Below are 16,280 nucleotides of genomic sequence, written 5' to 3'. Positions count from 1 at the left end.
CAGATTTAAAGTAAAAACTAGTGAATTTCATCTTCTCTGAGGAATAGCGGATGAGGAATCTTAGGGTAAATTATAAAGGCTCTTGTCATTTTATCCTGCATATGTAAAAGTTTTACATTCTTTGAGAATCCATTAACTTCCGTGGAGTGACCAGTGTTTTACAGCTGACGGCGAGGGAGCAGAAAGCATCAATACAGAGCAGAGCCCTGCCCGGCTCACTTCAACCGCTCCTCTCCTTGCAATTCCCGAGGGAACTCCGGGGGGGTGAAGTGAACCGCGATTGTTCCCCTGTGGTTAAAGCTACCGGGGAATATTTCCCACCAGACAGAGCCCAGGTCAGTGGAGCCGCCGCTTCTGGGAAAGGGGCTGAGCCGGGGTTTCAGTCCCATCTACTCCCCAGCGCCCCGGGCATTATTCTGTCTGCAGGGGTGTCCCAGCCCAATGGACCCCTGGGACCCGACCCCTCACCTGGAACTGACCCCACTGACCCACCGTACCACAGCCCCACTACGCCTGCACAGGGGCTCCAGGGCTGAGTCTCCCACACCCTATACAAACTGACAGCAATCGGGCCCTGAGGTCGTGTCAGGGAAATTGTCTTCAGTGCGAGCATCTGGTTCATCTTTTCTTATCCAAATGTATAAACAGGATCCCAGCGCACTGTTCTGGGATGAAAGGAGACCATCTGAACCATTGTCCCTTGCCCTAGGATATATGTAAGCGGGGGAATGGTCCCGCTATTGCGGGGAACTTTCCTGGCTTCTGCACTACCCCGGTGAAGTGGGCTAGCGAAAGGATCTGAGTCCTCGCTCCCACTTCCTTTACCCAGAAGCCTCCCTGCCCTTGAGGACTCCCCTTCCACTCTCCTGTCTGGCAGAGTCCTCATAACCCCGACAAGGCTGGGCCCAGGATTCCTGGGGGGCTCGACCCCCAACCCTGCTGTGGTCACCCAGGACAGGAGCTAGGGTGTCCCCACTCCGGGGTACTCTCTCTGCACTGGGCACCTCCCTGACCCACTGATCATTTCATACAATTTAAAGCAAATACAAGTTGTTTAATTAACAATTAATTTTAAAAAAAGAATAAGGATTAATGGGAAGTTGAAAGGAAAACACATCACCCCGCTCTGTGGCCGGGAACATCACAAACAGTGTCTCTGCAATGTCAGGGCAGGTCACTGTCTGTTCCTTGTAGGTCCCAGGCTCCTTCTCAGGCCCTGGCCGTGCTGCAGAGACGCTGTGGGTTGGACACTTGCTCGGGCGGTGGCCACACGCTCTCAGGCTCTAGGTGGCAGGACCCTTCTTCCCAGCGTCGCCTGCCCGGTCGGGGTTATGATCCCCACTCCAAGTCTGGCCTGCAGAGCCTCTTGGCTGAGGCGTCTCCCTGTGCTGGGCCCTCTGCCCAGGGTCCCCCTCACTCTCCCCAGCTGCTCCCCGCACCCGACTCCGGACGGCTCCAGCCCCGGCTCCAGCCCCAGCCCCCAGCTCCAGCCCCAGCCCCCAGCTCCAGCCCCCAGGTCCAACCCCAGCCCCAACCCCAGGTCCAGCCCCAGCCCCCAGCTCCAGCCCCCAGCTCCAGCTCCAGCCCCCAGCCCCCAACCCCAACCTTAGCTCCAGCCCCCAGCCCCAGCCCCCAGCTCCAGCCCCCAACCCCAGCCCCCAGCCCCAGTCCCAGCCCCCAGCCCCCGGCTCCAGTCCCAGCCCCCAACCCCAGCCCCCAGCCCCAGCTCCAGCCCCAGTCCCAGCACCCAACCCCAGCCCCCAGCCCCCAACCCCCAGCCCCCAGCTCCAGCCCCAGCCCCCAGCCCCCAGCCCCCAGCCCCCAGCTCCAGTCCCAGCCCCAGCCCCCAGCTCCAGCCCCCAGCCCCCAGCTCCAGTCCAGCTGCTGCTGCTGCTCAGCCTCCAGTCCCCTGGGCTCTTCTCTGCCCCCTCTGGCTCCGGTGGCTGCAGCTCTGTCCCCAGGGCAGCTCTGCTCTCTCTGGGCCGTGCTCTGGCTTTGGGGCTGCAGCTCTGCTCCCAGCTTAGCTCGGGCCCCTGCTCTCTCCTTAGCTCTGCCCCCTCTGTCTGACCCAGGCCATTCCAGCTCACAGGGAGAGCTGGACCCCCCGGCCTCCTGACTCCCTGATTAGCTGCCCGCCCTGTCAATCAGGCTGACCTGGAGCATTGGCCTCTCCCCATTGCCCCTGGGGACTGTCAGTCTCAGGGTCCCGATTTCCCATTGACCCCTCCCCTTTTAGTGCTGGGAGCTAGCAACCAAAACACCCCACTGAGTGTTAGTAAGGGGGCAACAGTCCCCTTACATATATAAGGAAGACCACTAAAGGAAGACATTTCAGCCTCCTATAAGTAGGGTGACCAGATGTCCCGATTTTATAGGGACAGTCCCGATATTTGGGGCTTTGTGTTATATAGGCGTCTATTACCCCCCACTCCCTGAACCGATTTTTTAACTTGCTGTCTGGTCACCCTACCTATAAGGAAGAGAATATGCAAATAGGGGTGACAGTTTCCTGTTTAAATCTGTCTCTCTCTGCCCAGACTGCACCCGGAGAGACAATCCGCAGCCCCTGGGTCTGAGCTGCTCCCAGAGACTCTCCCATAGAACTTGCCCCTGTCAGACCAGGAAAAATGAATCTTTGGGTCCACTTAGTTTTCACTGTAGCAGCCTGGGAAGGTATTTTCCTACCCGTGAACACATTACAGAGGCAAAAGATTTATTGTTCTACATCTGTTTTCTAAGTGTCTGTTTATTCCCAGGTGTCCGGTCCCAGATCCAGCTGGTGGAGTCCGGAGGGGATGTGAAAAAGCCCGGAGACTCTCTCCGCCTCTCCTGCAAAGCCTCCGGGTTCACCTTCAGCAGCTACTGGCTGAGCTGGTTCCGTCAGGCTCCCGGAAAGGGGCTGGAGTATGTCTCTGAGATTAGCACGGATGGTAGCACCACACGCTATGCAAACTCCATTAAAGGCCGATTCACCATCTCCAGGGATAATTCCAAGAGTGAGCTGTATCTGCAAATGACCGGTCTGAAGCCCGAGGACACCGCTCGCTATTACTGTGCAAGTAATATTATTTTACACAGTGACACAAAACCTACTTGTGGTAATACAAAAACCCAGGCTGTGGAATCGCCCCTTTCCCGGTCACCAAATGAGGGCAGCAGATCCACAAACATTTCCGCGCAAGGCACAGCAGAGAGGCTGGGCATAGGGGTAATGAGAACCTGCTAGCAGGTGTTAACCCTTTCATTCCCTTGCAGTGTCACCCATGGCAGCACCAGGCCCAGCTCAGCCTATGGTGCAGGGATCACTCAGTCAGGGACGGCTCTAGGTTTTCTGCTGCCCCAAAGAAAAAAAATTTTGGACGCTCCCCCGCCCCCTTTTTTTTGGCTTTTACATGTTCACATATTGGGGCAATAATCGCAAAATATAATCACACATCAGCATGTTTAGTTGACTCTGTTGCTGCACATTTCAGAGCAGAAAGTCCAAGGAAAATCTTTAGCTCCTCTTTGAGCTGAAATAAAACAGTGCAATTAGTCAAACTGATCTTGGGAGTTGCATTCAGGCTGATACGAACATCTAGGTAAATCAAAGCTGTTAAAACTCAATGATCTTTCACTTGTTAAAGAACATGTATCACTTACTCCGAAGAAGAAAATAGGAAAATGGCTCATTGAAAATTAAATTGCGCCAGGAAAAAAAAAATCCAACTCCCCCAAGGAACAGGAAGTGAGCTCCTTTATTACTATACATTGATCTGTCAATGCCACTCACGGAAAGTCTGAGCAATCAAGCTGCAGCAAACATATGATGGTTACAGAGATCTAACCAATGTTGAAATGAGTGGAGTTGAAAAGTTCAGCTGCGAGTGGCTGCAGGGACGGCTGCCCCACACCTCTTTCTGCTGTCAGCATGGGAGAGGAGGCCAGGCTGGGAAACAAGGCTGAAATTGACCCTGTGCCAAGAAGGAGAGTTGAGCAAGGAAAACCCACAGTAACGTTCAACCTTAAACCGCAAAGGAAAAAAGGAAAAAGGCAAGGGGGGGGGGGGGGGAGAGGAAGGCGAAGGGGTGGCTGACTGCGCTGCTGAGCTGGGAGTGTGTGTGTGTGTGGGGGGGGGGGGACATTAGCCAGGTCCAGCCTCTGCTAGAGCCATGGAGAGCCCAGTCCTGTCCTGTGTCCTTTATCCGAGTGATGGGAATATCAGTGAGGCAAAGACCTGTTCAGAAAGGCTCTGCTGAAAAGCAGAGCAGCAGCTAAAGATTTTCCTTGGACTTTCTGCTCTAAAATTTGCAGCAACAGAGTCAACTAAACATGCTGATGTGTGATTATATTCTGCGATTATGTCCCCAATATGCAAACATGTGTAAAAGCCAAAAAAGGGGGGGGGGGAGTGTCCAATTTTCTTTTTGCTTGGGGCGGCAAAAAACCTAGAGCTGGCCCTGAGTTTGGGTTCCTTATAAGGAGCGGGATATGCAAATGAGGTGGAGAATTTCCTGTTTAAATCTGTGCCTCTCTCTCCCAGGCTGCACCCGGAGACACAATCCGCAGCCCCTGGGTCTGTGCAGTGACCAGCCAGTCCCTGAGAACTTTCCCCTCCAGCACCCAGGAAATGAGGCTTTGGATCGCAATTGTTTTCATTGTATCAGCTTTGGAAAGTATTTTGTTCTCCCCACTTAAATGGCAGAGCTCGAAGACTATAACATTAATGCTGTTTTTATACCGATACTTGTAACATGTCTTTACTTGCAGGTGTCCAGTCCCAGGTGCAGCTGGTGAAGTCTGGAGGGGATGTGAAAAACCCCGGAGACTCTCTCTGCCTCTCCTGCAAAGCCTCCGGGTTCACCTTCAGCAGCCACCATATGCATTGGAACAGAGGGTCCTGTGGCACCTTTGAGACTAACAGAAGTATTGGGAGCATAAGCTTTCCTGGGTAAGAACTTCACTTCTTCAGATGCAAGTAATGGAAATCTCCAGAGGCAGGTATAAATCAGTGTGGAGATAACGAGGTTAGTTCAATCAGGGAGGGTGAGGTGCTCTGCTAGCAGTTGAGGTGTGAACACCAAGGGAGGAGAAACTGCTTCTGTAGTTGGATAGCCATTCACAGTCTTTGTTTAATCCTGATCTGATGGTGTCAAATTTGCAAATGAACTGGAGCTCAGCAGTTTCTCTTTGGAGTCTGGTCCTGAAGTTTTTTTGCTGTAAGATGGCTACCTTTACAACTGCTATTGTGTGGCCAGGGAGGTTGAAGTGTTCTCCTACAGGTTTTTGTATGTTGCCATTCCTGATATCTGACTTGTGTCCATTTATCCTCTTGCGTAGTGACTGTCCAGTTTGGCCAATGTACATAGCAGAGGGGCATTGCTGGCATATGATGGCCTATATAACATTGGTGGACGTGCAGGTGAATGAGCCGGTGATGTTGTAGCTGATCTGGTTAGGTCCTGTGATGGTGTTGCTGGTGTAGATATGTGGGCAGAGTTGGCATCGAGGTTTGTTGCATGGGTTGGTTCCTGAGTTAGAGTTGTTATGGTGCGGTGCGTGGTTGCTGGTGAGAATATGCTTAAGGTTGGCAGGTTGTCTGTGGGCGAGGACTGGCCTGCCTCCCAAGGTCTGTGAAAGTGAGGGATCATTGTCTAGGATGGGTTGTAGATCACTGACGATGCGTTGGAGAGGTTTAAGCTGAGGACTGTAGGTGATGGCTAGTGGAGTTCTGTTGGTTTCTTTTTGGGGCCTGTCTTGTAGCAGGAGGCTTCTGGGTACACGTCTGGCTTTGTTGATTTGTTTCTTTATTTCCTTGTGTGGGTATCGTAGTTTTGAGAATGCTTGGTGAAGACCTTGTAGGTGTTGGTCTCTGTCTGAGGGGTTGGAGCAGATGCGATTGTACCTCAGTGCTTGGCTGTAGACGATGGATCGTGTGTTGTGACCGGGGTGGAAGCTGGAGGCATTAAGGTAGGCATAGCGGTCGGTGGGTTTTCGGTATAGGGTGGTGTTAATGTGGCCATCGCTTATTTGTACGGTGGTGTCTAGGAAGTGGACCTCCCGTGTAGATTGGTCCAGGCTGAGGTTGATGGTGGGGTGGAAGCTGTTGAAAGCATGGTGGAATTCTTCCAGGGTCTCCTTCCCATGGGTCCAGATGATGAAGATGTCATCAATATAGCGTAGGTAGAGAAGGGGCATGAGTGGACGAGAGCTGAGGAAGCGTTGTTCCAGGTCAGCCATAAAAATGTTGGTATATTGTGGGGCCATGCGGGTGCCCATAGCGGTGCCACTGGTCTGGAGGTATATATTGTCACCAAATTTGAAATAATTGTGTGTGAGGATAAAGTCACAGAGCTCAGCAATAAGTTGTGCTGTGTCATTATCAGGATACTGTTCCTGACAGCTTGTATTCCATCTGTGTGTGGGATGTTTGTGTAGAGAGCCTCTACATCCATGGTGGCTAGGATGGTGTTTTCTGGGAGGTCACCAATGCATTGTAGTTTTCTCAGGAAATCTGTGGTGTCACGGAGATAGCTGGGAGTGCTTGTGGCGTAGGGTCTGAGTAGGGAGTCCACATATCCAGACAGTCCTTCAGTGAGAGTGCCAATGCCCGAGATGATGGGGCATCCAGGATTTCCAGGTTTGTGGATCTTAGTGCATAGTGCATATGCATTGGGTCCATCAGGCTCCTGGGAAGGGGCTGGAGTGGGTGGCTCAGATTAATACGGATGGATCGAGCCAGTGGTATTTGCCGGCTGTTCAAGGGCGATTCACCATTTCCAGGGATAATCCCAACAACCTTCTGTATCTGCAAATGACCGGCCTGAAGCCCGAGGACACCGCCCGGTATCACTGTGCAAAAGACACAGTGAGAGGAAACCTGTGGCTTCTCATACAAAAACCAGAGCTGCGGACAGCAACGACACAAGCAAAACTCTCCTGCCTTGGGCGCAAGAGGGGGAAGGTGCGTGAGGATTGAAAACTCTGACATCGCGGATTAACTCTTTAATGTCCTGACTACGTCCCCCACCCCAGTGCAGAGCAGAGCACCGCTCGCCTCACACAAATGGCTCTTCTCATTGGAGTTAACAGGGGATCTCCAGGGAGCGAAGCAATGAGCAACTGGCCCCTTCTCCATACGGCTAAACCTGCCAGTTCAGTGGAGCCGGTCACTGCCGGGAAGGGGATTCAGTCCCAACTCTCTCCCAGCACTAGCGGGTGTCCCAGCCCCATGGAACCCCGTGAACCGGCCCCTCCCCCTCACAGCCCCGCTGCTCATGGGCCGGAGCTGCAGAACTGAGATTCTCCCCATCTTATGAATATTTATATTTCCATATGGTTAACCCATATGTTCATTTCTTTTACCAAAAACAAAGGAGCAATTTCCCCTTTATGAGGCAAAACTCAAGCAGGACCTGAGACTCTTCCATCACCAAGTCATGCAAATACAAACAGGCCCAGAAGTCAAGTCTCTGGGATTGTGTTCTTTCAGGGAATCTTCTTGTATTAATTTATTATTATTATTATTATTTCCCTTATCCAAAATACACTCCGGATCCCACCGCACTGAGAATGGCCCAGCACACACCCTCAGTAAGGGACAGTCTGACTCTCTGTCTAGATTCCTAAGAGAAATAATAAATCACAACATATTTTGTGTCTCCTATAAGAGGTGGCTAGGCAAACAGGACCACCAGCTAACTGTTTTTATCTGTCCTTCTCTCTGCCCAGGCTGCACCCGGAGACACAATCCGCAGCCCCTGGGTCTGTGCAGTGACCAGCCAGTCCCCTAAGAACTTTCCCCTCCAACCCCAGGGGTGAATAAACGCCTGCCGTCAGTTTGTAACCCTATAATTCATGGGCTTTGTCACCCATTTCTGCGGCAAGTCCTGATGGGCCTGTGCTGCAGAGAATGCCCAGTTCCTGAAGGAACCCCGCTCAGCTGGCACTGGAAATACGGCGCAGGGGTGGGATTTTCAAAGGGGCCTGATGGATAAAGGAACCCACCTCACATTTGAGAATCACAGTCCAGAATTTCTGCTGCTGTCCCAGGGCGGAGCTAAAGATCCAGCCCACAATACAGTTCCAGCAATTTAGTAGAGTAACCACGGAGATAAAGAACTGATCCTGCAGTCCTTAATTCCAGGGAACTACCAAGTGTTGGTGCTGAGGGCAGTGGGCTAGTAAGGGTTCAGGGAGGAAACCTGGTAGGGCTTATTGGGATCCTGCAGAGAGAAGCAGCAGCTCCATAAGAGAAGCGTCAGGAGTCTTTAGGGTCAGAGAGCGCAGGGCTGGTGGCCTTGTCTGGTGGCTGCTTGTTTGGGGTCCTCATTCCCCTTTTGATACATCTACTCTTGGACTGATGCACCCCAGCCATGGCGTGCAAGAACAGAACACTGTACACGCAATGGAAATATGAACTCCATGCTTTGCAAAAACAATATCAGAAACACAGAAAGGGATGTCTGGGGAGGACGGAGTAGGGAGCTGAGTGCTCTCAACTTCCTTTTCTGAGAACCGGACACCAACAAACACCTTTCAGATACCGGTTCTTGCCTGCAGGGCCAGCTCTGGCTTTTTGGCCGCCCCAAGCAAAAAAAAAAAAAACCCTGCGGCGCGGCCGGAGCAAGGGTGTAGGGGGACTCCCTGCACTGCAGCTGTGCCCAGGCTAGCGAGGGGAGGGGGAGGGAGCGGGAGGAGAGAGAGAAGTGGGGAGGCCAGGGCTTCAGCGGGGCGCTGCCACCAGGGCCGGCTCTAGGTTTTTTGCAGAAAAATTTTTGGCTGCCCCCCACCCCAGCCCTGGGCTCTCCCCCCACCAACTGCACCCTCCTGCTGTCCCAGCCTTGGGTCACTGGTAACTCATTCCCAGGGCGGGTCATTCAGCAGGAATTTTGGATGTGCACAGAACACAGACAGGATTGGGTCCCATATGGTTACAGAACTGCAGTGAAGTGGAACAATTTTCAGCTTGTGTGATTGGAGGATATCTGGATGCATATTATAAGACTGTCCTCCATAAATGAGGAAAAGTTGAGGTGCCTTTATTATTCTTTTGTTCCATTCTTTGTTTCTATGGGGAATTTGCCAATGCGATATCACTGTCTTCCTTTTAAACAAATAAAACTAAAACTTATATAGAACAGGGGCAGAAGCCCAGTTTGTCCGGTGACCGGAGTCACAACATAAATAACCTGCTGATGAAACTCCACAGGAACAAGTCACCAACATTTCACAGGCTGAACTGTATTCCTCTCCACAAGCCCAGATACATAGAATGTCAGGGTCACTTTCCGAGCCGTTCCCTGGCTTAGAACTAGGGGCTGAACTAAACCAAAATGTTGCTCAGCCTGTATCTCTGCTATAGTGAAGGACAGGGAAATTGTCAGTGGTACTAACACAGGCTGTGCCCTAATATTGTTCATTTTCCATAGGACCTGGGTACCAAAAGTTCTCTATTAAGGACACTGTTGACTCTTTGATCAAGTACCAGGCAGTGTATTAAGGACACAGTCAGACACCCTCATGTCTGAGCTCCGGTTTGGGGATTTCAAGTCTGGGTTTATCAGCCCCTTACTGAGACCAGGTATACAAATAGGGTTACTTAGCTCCCTTCTAAACCTTGCCCTTCCCTTCCTACCCTGCAGTTCTGACACTGAGAAGCCAGAACCTTTTGAGGCCGGGCAGTGAAAGAGTTAACTCCCGAGAACCCCGGAGACAATCAGAGACATGAGATGTTGGCTCCATTTCTTCCACACTCTCACCGTGCTCAGAGGTGATTTTCTTCCCCAAAACAGTGGAGGGTCCTGAGATTTTTTTCTCAGTCAGAATTTCCCGATTCTTAAGTTCTCTTGATTTGCAGGTGCCCTGTCCAAGGTCCAGCTGGTGGAGTCAGAGACTCCAAAGCGCCGAGACTCTCTCCGCCTCTCCTGCCAAGCCTCTGGGTTCACCTGCAGCAGCTCCTGGCTGGGTTGGGTCCCCCGAAAGGGCATTGGATGGGGCATGTCAGGTTTCCACAGACAGCTCTGAAAGCGGCACAGATTCCGCCAATTCAGTGAAAGGGGATTTACCATCTCCAGGGGAACCACTGAGACCTGCTGTATTCGCACAGGAACAGCTTGAGACGCTGGGGCTTCTACTGGAGAAAACACACACACTCCTCCCACCAATGAGAGGTCACGGAGCGAAATGTAGGGAGCGGAAAATTCAGCCTCATTAAATATATGTACATAAAATGGCATAAATCAGAGTGTTGGGGTTTTGCCTAAGGTTGGGGTTGTGACATTCTATACCTTAGGGGAGCATCCTGGAACCCCTATATTCCTCATTGTTATATAATCCTTATTCTACGTATGAAGCATGCCTTGGCATCAGGGAAAGGTTATGATCTTCTGAAGGTCCTTTCTCTCTCCATATATGTGCATATGAAGTTATGACAATTGTGTTGTATGGTGGTCACTAAAACATGCTGTAATTTGGGGAATCCGCCAGACATTAGCTCCCCAGAGGCAACAGCAAGGAAAGTAACCAACAACTGGTGTTAAACAACCCATCAACAGCCATTGTCCAGCAAGGGAGCTACAATTCTATAATTCATCAGAGGGTCCCGAGGCACCTTTAAGACTAACAGAAGTTTTGGAGCATAAGCTTTCGTGGGTGAATGCCCACTTTGTCAGACGCAAGTGGGTATTCACCCATGAAAGCTTATGCTCCAAAACTTCTGTTAGTCTATAAGGTGCCACAGGACCCTCTGTTGCTTTTTACAGATTCAGACTAACACCGCTACCCCTCTGATACTTGACTCTATCATTCATGACTCACCTGCATGAGGCCCCACCAGGGGAATTTCTCAACCTTGACTGGACACTCAGCAATGCCCCCAGACATGCCCGGCCTTGTGCTTTCCAAGCACATAGACTGAGGGTATAAAACAGACACAGTGGCCACATGCTGGGCCTTTCTCCTGACCTCACCTACTCTGCAAGTAACTAAGACACTGAGAAGAAGACAAGACTCCAACAGAGGAGATTGGCCCAAGAGAGGAGACTTCATTGGCCCAACAGGACTTCAACAGAGGAAATGTCAAGGATGAGATCTGTATAGTAAGGACTGCAATATCCAGTGGGGTGAGATAAACTGCTTAGTCTGGTTGCTGCCCAGTCTAATAGGGTTGAGAGTTTAGACTGCATGTTAGATTTTATTTATGTTGGTAATTAACTCTGACTTTTTGCCTATCACTTAATATCACTGAAATCAATCTTTTGTAATCAATAAACTTCTTTAATTGTTTATCTTTGCCAGTGACTTTGCCTGAAGTGTGTGGTAAATCTGCTCAGGTTTTGCAAAGGCGGGTGTATATCCACTTTCCATTGATGCAGTGGTGAACCAATTAATACATTGGCATTACTCATCGTGAGCCGTGCAAGACAGTGTATTCCTGAGCACAGTGCTGGGAGCTGGGGGGATCTGGCTCTGGTGTCTTTCTCTGTGTGATTCAGGAGTGGCTCTGGGAGCATTCATGCAATGCTGGGTGTGGAGCTCCACATGCTGTTGTGCTGAGTGATAACAGCTCCTGGAGGGGTTTGCTGCTGGTCACTAGCAAGGCATTGTGAGAGACAACCCAGGCTGGAGAGAGTTAAGGGGGCACAGCGGTCCCACAGTGCCAGGCTGCACAGGCTGCACCCCAGGGGTCCCGTCACAAGAGTTAGTGATAAAGCTAAGGTTAGAGGTAAGGGTAGGATTAGGATTAGGGTTAAAGGTAGGATTAGGGTTAAAGGTAGGATTTGGGTTGCCATTACAGTTGGGACTAAGGGAATGGCTCAGTCTGGGTAAATGTAAATATCAGGGCCCAGATTAGCTTCAGTGTCTCAGTCAGTGTTACAGGAAGTGCAGGGTTTACAGTTAGAATTATTATTAGAGCCAGGGTCAAAGTTGGGTTTTTGGATTAAATCAGGATTTTGTGGATTAGAATAAGAATGAGCATTTCGGGTAAGGGTAAACATTATGTCTATGGATTACCGTTCATGTCCGGATTTGAGAAAAGGTTACATTTAGGGTTAGGCACACAGGCAGGGTTCGGTTCTTGATCAGATTTAAAGTAAAATGGGATAATTTTATCTCCTCTCAGGAATAGCGGATGAGGAACCTAGGGTAAATTATAAAGGTTCTTGTCATTTTATCCGGCATAAGTAAAAGTTTTTCACTGTTTGAAAATCCGTTAACTTCAGTGGAGTGACCAGTGTTTTACAGCTGAGGGTGGGGGAGCAGAAAGCACCAATACAGAGCAGAGCCCTGCCTGCCTCACTCCAAACGCTCCTCTCCTTGCAATTCCCGAGGGAACTCCGGGGGGGTGAAGTGAACCGCGATTGTCCCATGTGGTGAAAGCTACCAGGGAATACTTTCCACCAGACAGAGCACAGGTCAGTGGAGCCGCCGCTTAGACTGGGAAAGGGGCTGGGCCGAGCTTCAGCCCCAGCTACACCCCAGTGCCCAGTGCGTTATTCTGTCTGCAGGGGTGTCCCAGCCCAATGGAACCCTGTGACCCGACCCCTCCCCTGGCACTGACCCCACTGACCTGCCGTACCACAGCCCCACTACGCCTGCGCGGGGGCTCCAGGGCTGAGTCTCCCACCCCCCATACAAACTGACAGCAATCGGGCCCTGAGGTCGTGTCAGGGAAATTCTCTTCACTGGAGGCGGCTGTTCATTCTTTTCTTATCCAAGTGTATAATCCGGATCCCAGCGCACTGTGCTGGGCGCTGCATATACAGCAGAAAGGAGATCATCTGAATCCCTCTCTCTGCCCTAGGACATATAATAAAGACCATTAAAGGGAGGAATTTCAGCCTCCTATAAAGAGGAGGATATGCAAATAGGAGTGACAGGTTCCTGTTTAAATCTGGCCTCTCTCTGCCCAGGCTGTACCCAGAGAGACAATCCGCAGCCCCCTGGGTCTGGGCTGTATCAGATACTATCCCATAGAATTCGCCCCTGTCAGACCAGAGACAATGAAGATTTGGGTCTCTTTAGTTTTCATTGTAGCAGCTTTGAAAGGTATTTTCTCCCAATCTATGTACTAGAGAAGACAACAATCTATTATTCTATTGGAACTGACACTCATCTGCCTTTTTTTCTTCTTCTTCATTCTTAGGGGCCCACTTGCAGATCCTCCAGCTGCTGGTGGAGTCCGGTGGGGATGTGAAAAAGCCCGGAGACTTGCTCCGCCTCTCCTGCAAAACCTCGGGGTTCACCTTTGCAACCTATGAGATGCACTGGTTCCGACGTGGGAATCGTCTTGGATTTTGTGCCCAAAATACCGTAGACTTTGGGCTTTGGAGACGCTTCCTAGCCCCACTGGTGGGAACAGACCCGCCATCCCACTTGTGAAAAACCAACCGAACTGCCAAGGGCTTTTTCAATATATCAGTACATAATTCCAGTCGGGTCCAGTGCTAGAACTAGGGGTGCTCCCGTGCCCCCTGACTTGAAGTGGTTTCTGTCATATTCAGGATTTACAGTTTGGTTCAATGGGTCTCTGCAGCCCCACTATGCAAATTGTTCTAGCGCCCCTGGTCCAGTCAGATTTCTAAAGGGGTTTAGGTGCTTAGTGGGACTCCCAGAAGCATCTAGGCACCTAATTACCATTGAAATTAATTAGTTTTTGGTGCCTAGATGCTATTGAAAATCTCTCTGGGCGCCTGAATACCTTTAAAAATCTGGCCCTAAGGGCTCGGTTGTCCTATACTTAACAGCAAGACAATGTTCCCCAGGAAAGTATACACGGAAGGGGAAGCAAGAATCAGCAGGAGGACCAGCATGGTGGTTTCTTGGGAAGTGTCAAGGTTCCTTCCCCACTCTGAACTTTAGGGTACAGATGTGGGGGACCTGCATGAGAAGCTGTAAGCTCAATTAACAGCTTAGATCTGGTCTGGCTGCCACCACTCCCAAGCACTAATTCCCTTCCCTGGGTAGCCTTGAGAGACTCTTCACCAATTCCCTGGTGGATCCAGATCCAACCCCCTTGGATCTAAAAAAACCAAGGAAAAATCAATCAGGTATAAAAAAAAGGCTTTTAATTAAAGAAAAGAAAGTGAAAACCCTCTGGGAGAGATTAGCATACCAGCTACTCTCATAGACAACAGATTCCAAACACAGAGGATGTTCCCCTGGGCAAAAACTTAGTACACAAAAAATACCCAAATACCCAATTTGATTATACCTCTAATTGCACTAGACAGGTTACAAAGATATAAACATAAACCTATTTATTTCCTTCACTAATACTCACTACTTGATAATAGGCTGAATTCGGGAGCTGACCCTCCGGTCAAAAGTGAAAAACTGACCCAGACAAAGGGAACTTCCCTCCTTCCTTTTGAACCATCTTGTCCTCCCATTGGTTCCTCTGGTCAGGTGTCAGCGAGGCTAGGTGAACTTCTTAACCCTTTACAGGTACGAGAGGCATTAACCCTTAACTATCTCAGGAAGGGAGGCAGGAAAAGCAAGCCCAGGTCTCTGAGTGCCCAATGGGATTTTCCCACCTAATTCCCTGGGAACCGCTCCTAATGATCAAAGGGATTTTATCTTTGTTTCCTTCTGATACAGCCCAGAACGGGCAGACACAGGGTGTGGAGTCACATTTGGAAGAGGGAACAATAACAGGGGACTGTTTACCCCTAAGATGCAGAAGCGCTGAGGGACACACCAGCACTGAGTAACTCCACGAACACCCTGAGAAACAATCAAGAATTTCCACTTCCACACAGCACAAGCCATTCCACGTTATCGCTACAGGGGGACAATGGTTCTATCCTACAGCACCGCTTCCGCCAGCCCAACCCCTCTTAACAGTCTCTTTAATCGCTTATATCCTTCCTGGGAAACCCGCATGCAAATCCCTGCCCCGGGGGATACGAACCCCTGATTCTAGAAGCCTCAGGCTCTCCCCAGACACTGAACTGCCCGTTTCCGCCTCCAAAAGTCAAACCTGTGTCGTTCCCTCTGGAATCATGATCCGACTATAGACACCTACGGAAAGGGGCGCTCGGCCTGTGGAACAGAACCAGCAGCAAGTTCACAATGAGTCAAGGTGGAAGATAGCTGCAACTCGTTCAAAAAGGGAAGTGTCTTTTCAACAACGCAGAGAACAGCGGCTGCGTTCCCACTGGTTTCTTTGGAGGGATATAGACTCGTTCTCCATTGTTTTGCCTCGTTTGCATTCATTTGAAAGTTGCAAAGGAAGGGGAAGGTTTTACTGGCTCTTGCAATCAGTGAATCGGTGACTCCATTCCCTCTGGTTTCTTTGTGGAAATGGGGACCATAAATAGGAGAAAATTGTTCTCTTGGGGGAAAAAAAACTAAGGACCATAACTTTATCAAAACACAAAGGCAAGAAAACTAGCCCTATTCTTGCTAGCTGACCTAAATAGCTGTGCTTCCTGTAACAGCATAGGTCAACAAATGCATTAAATATAAATATGGAAAAAAATTAGGAGGTTCTTCAAAAATATGACATCTCCCTTTATATGCGCCTGATTTTCCTTACCTGTGTTATGATGGCGGGGGGGGGAGGGGGGGAGAGAGAGAGAAATGTAGGTGCATATCAAAAGAAAGAAAGAAAGAAAGAACATATTCAGAAAATCCCTTGTAGAGAAAGTGCCTTCAGTTTAGGCACTAGGGGGCAGTATTTTTATCGACCAAAAAACAAAGAGGTGGTCTGTGGAAAGTAGGAACCTGATAGTACATAGAGCAATGTTCTCTCTCAATATGGCTTTGGGAAGCAGATAATTGAAATGGACGGGACTGAATTTTTAGGATACTACAGGATGAGGAAGCTAAAAAAAAGAAGGCATGTTACATATTACCAACAAGCACAAATGGATTTACACGGGCCATCAACAAATTTAGGCTTGAAATTAGGTGAAAGTTTCTAACCATCAGAGGAATGAAGTTCTGCAACAGCCTTCCAAGGGGAACAGTGGGGGCAAAAAACCTAAGTTGCTTCATGACTGTAGCTTGATTTGGGGTGTGTTAGTAGTGTTAATTTAATTTATTCACTTAATTTTATTTAATTACTTTTTATTAATTAATAATTTTAATAATGATTATTATGGATATTAATTAGTATGGGTTTCGGCTCACCAATTTGTTTGATTCGAAGATAAGGTTTGTCCTGAATTAGGCTTTACAGGGTTTATAAAAGGAACTTTGGGGGTATGACAGGAATCTTACACTGAGACAGATGTAGTCATAAAGACCTTTTATTAAAATTAATGAAATAGTAAGCAAATAGTAAACCAGTTAGA

The 16,280-nt window shown here is 49.6% G+C and overlaps 1 protein-coding gene across 4 annotated transcripts; it reads left to right on the top strand.

Moving 5' to 3' along the window:
• The first annotated feature begins 2,108 nt into the window (after positions 1-2,108).
• LOC122173054 (Ig heavy chain Mem5-like) lies at positions 2,109-11,265 on the top strand. 4 transcript variants are annotated; one of them, XM_065566454.1, is made up of 6 exons: positions 2,109-2,673; positions 2,757-3,059; positions 4,750-4,930; positions 6,763-6,943; positions 9,624-9,751; positions 9,839-9,978. In XM_065566454.1, exons 1-5 carry the CDS (start codon positions 2,628-2,630, stop codon positions 9,627-9,629), a joined length of 717 nt encoding a protein of 238 aa, XP_065422526.1. In that variant the 5' UTR covers positions 2,109-2,627; the 3' UTR covers positions 9,630-9,751; positions 9,839-9,978. The 4 variants fall into 4 exon arrangements, with proteins under 4 accessions (XP_065422526.1, XP_065422523.1, XP_065422524.1 ...); XM_065566451.1 differs by lacking the exon at positions 9,624-9,751 and having other exon boundaries at positions 9,839-11,265; XM_065566452.1 differs by having other exon boundaries at positions 6,763-9,751.
• Positions 11,266-16,280: the final 5,015 nt, after the last annotated feature.

This window comes from Chrysemys picta, chromosome 13, assembly GCF_011386835.1.
Source record: "Chrysemys picta bellii isolate R12L10 chromosome 13, ASM1138683v2, whole genome shotgun sequence".
Taxonomy (NCBI): Eukaryota; Metazoa; Chordata; order Testudines; family Emydidae; genus Chrysemys; species Chrysemys picta.
The sequence above is the reverse complement of the archived record's forward strand: the minus strand, read 5'-3'. Positions and strand labels throughout refer to the sequence as shown.

Coding starts and splice junctions, on each gene's coding strand:
- LOC122173054 (XM_065566451.1), top strand. CDS start 2,628: ATGAATCTTTGGGTCCACTTAGTTTTCACTGTAGCAGCCTGGGAAG. Junction 2,674..2,756: donor CACTGTAGCAGCCTGGGAAG/GTATTTTCCTAC, acceptor GTTTATTCCCAG/GTGTCCGGTCCCAGATCCAG. Junction 4,931..6,762: donor GGGAGCATAAGCTTTCCTGG/GTAAGAACTTCA, acceptor CACCATTTCCAG/GGATAATCCCAACAACCTTC.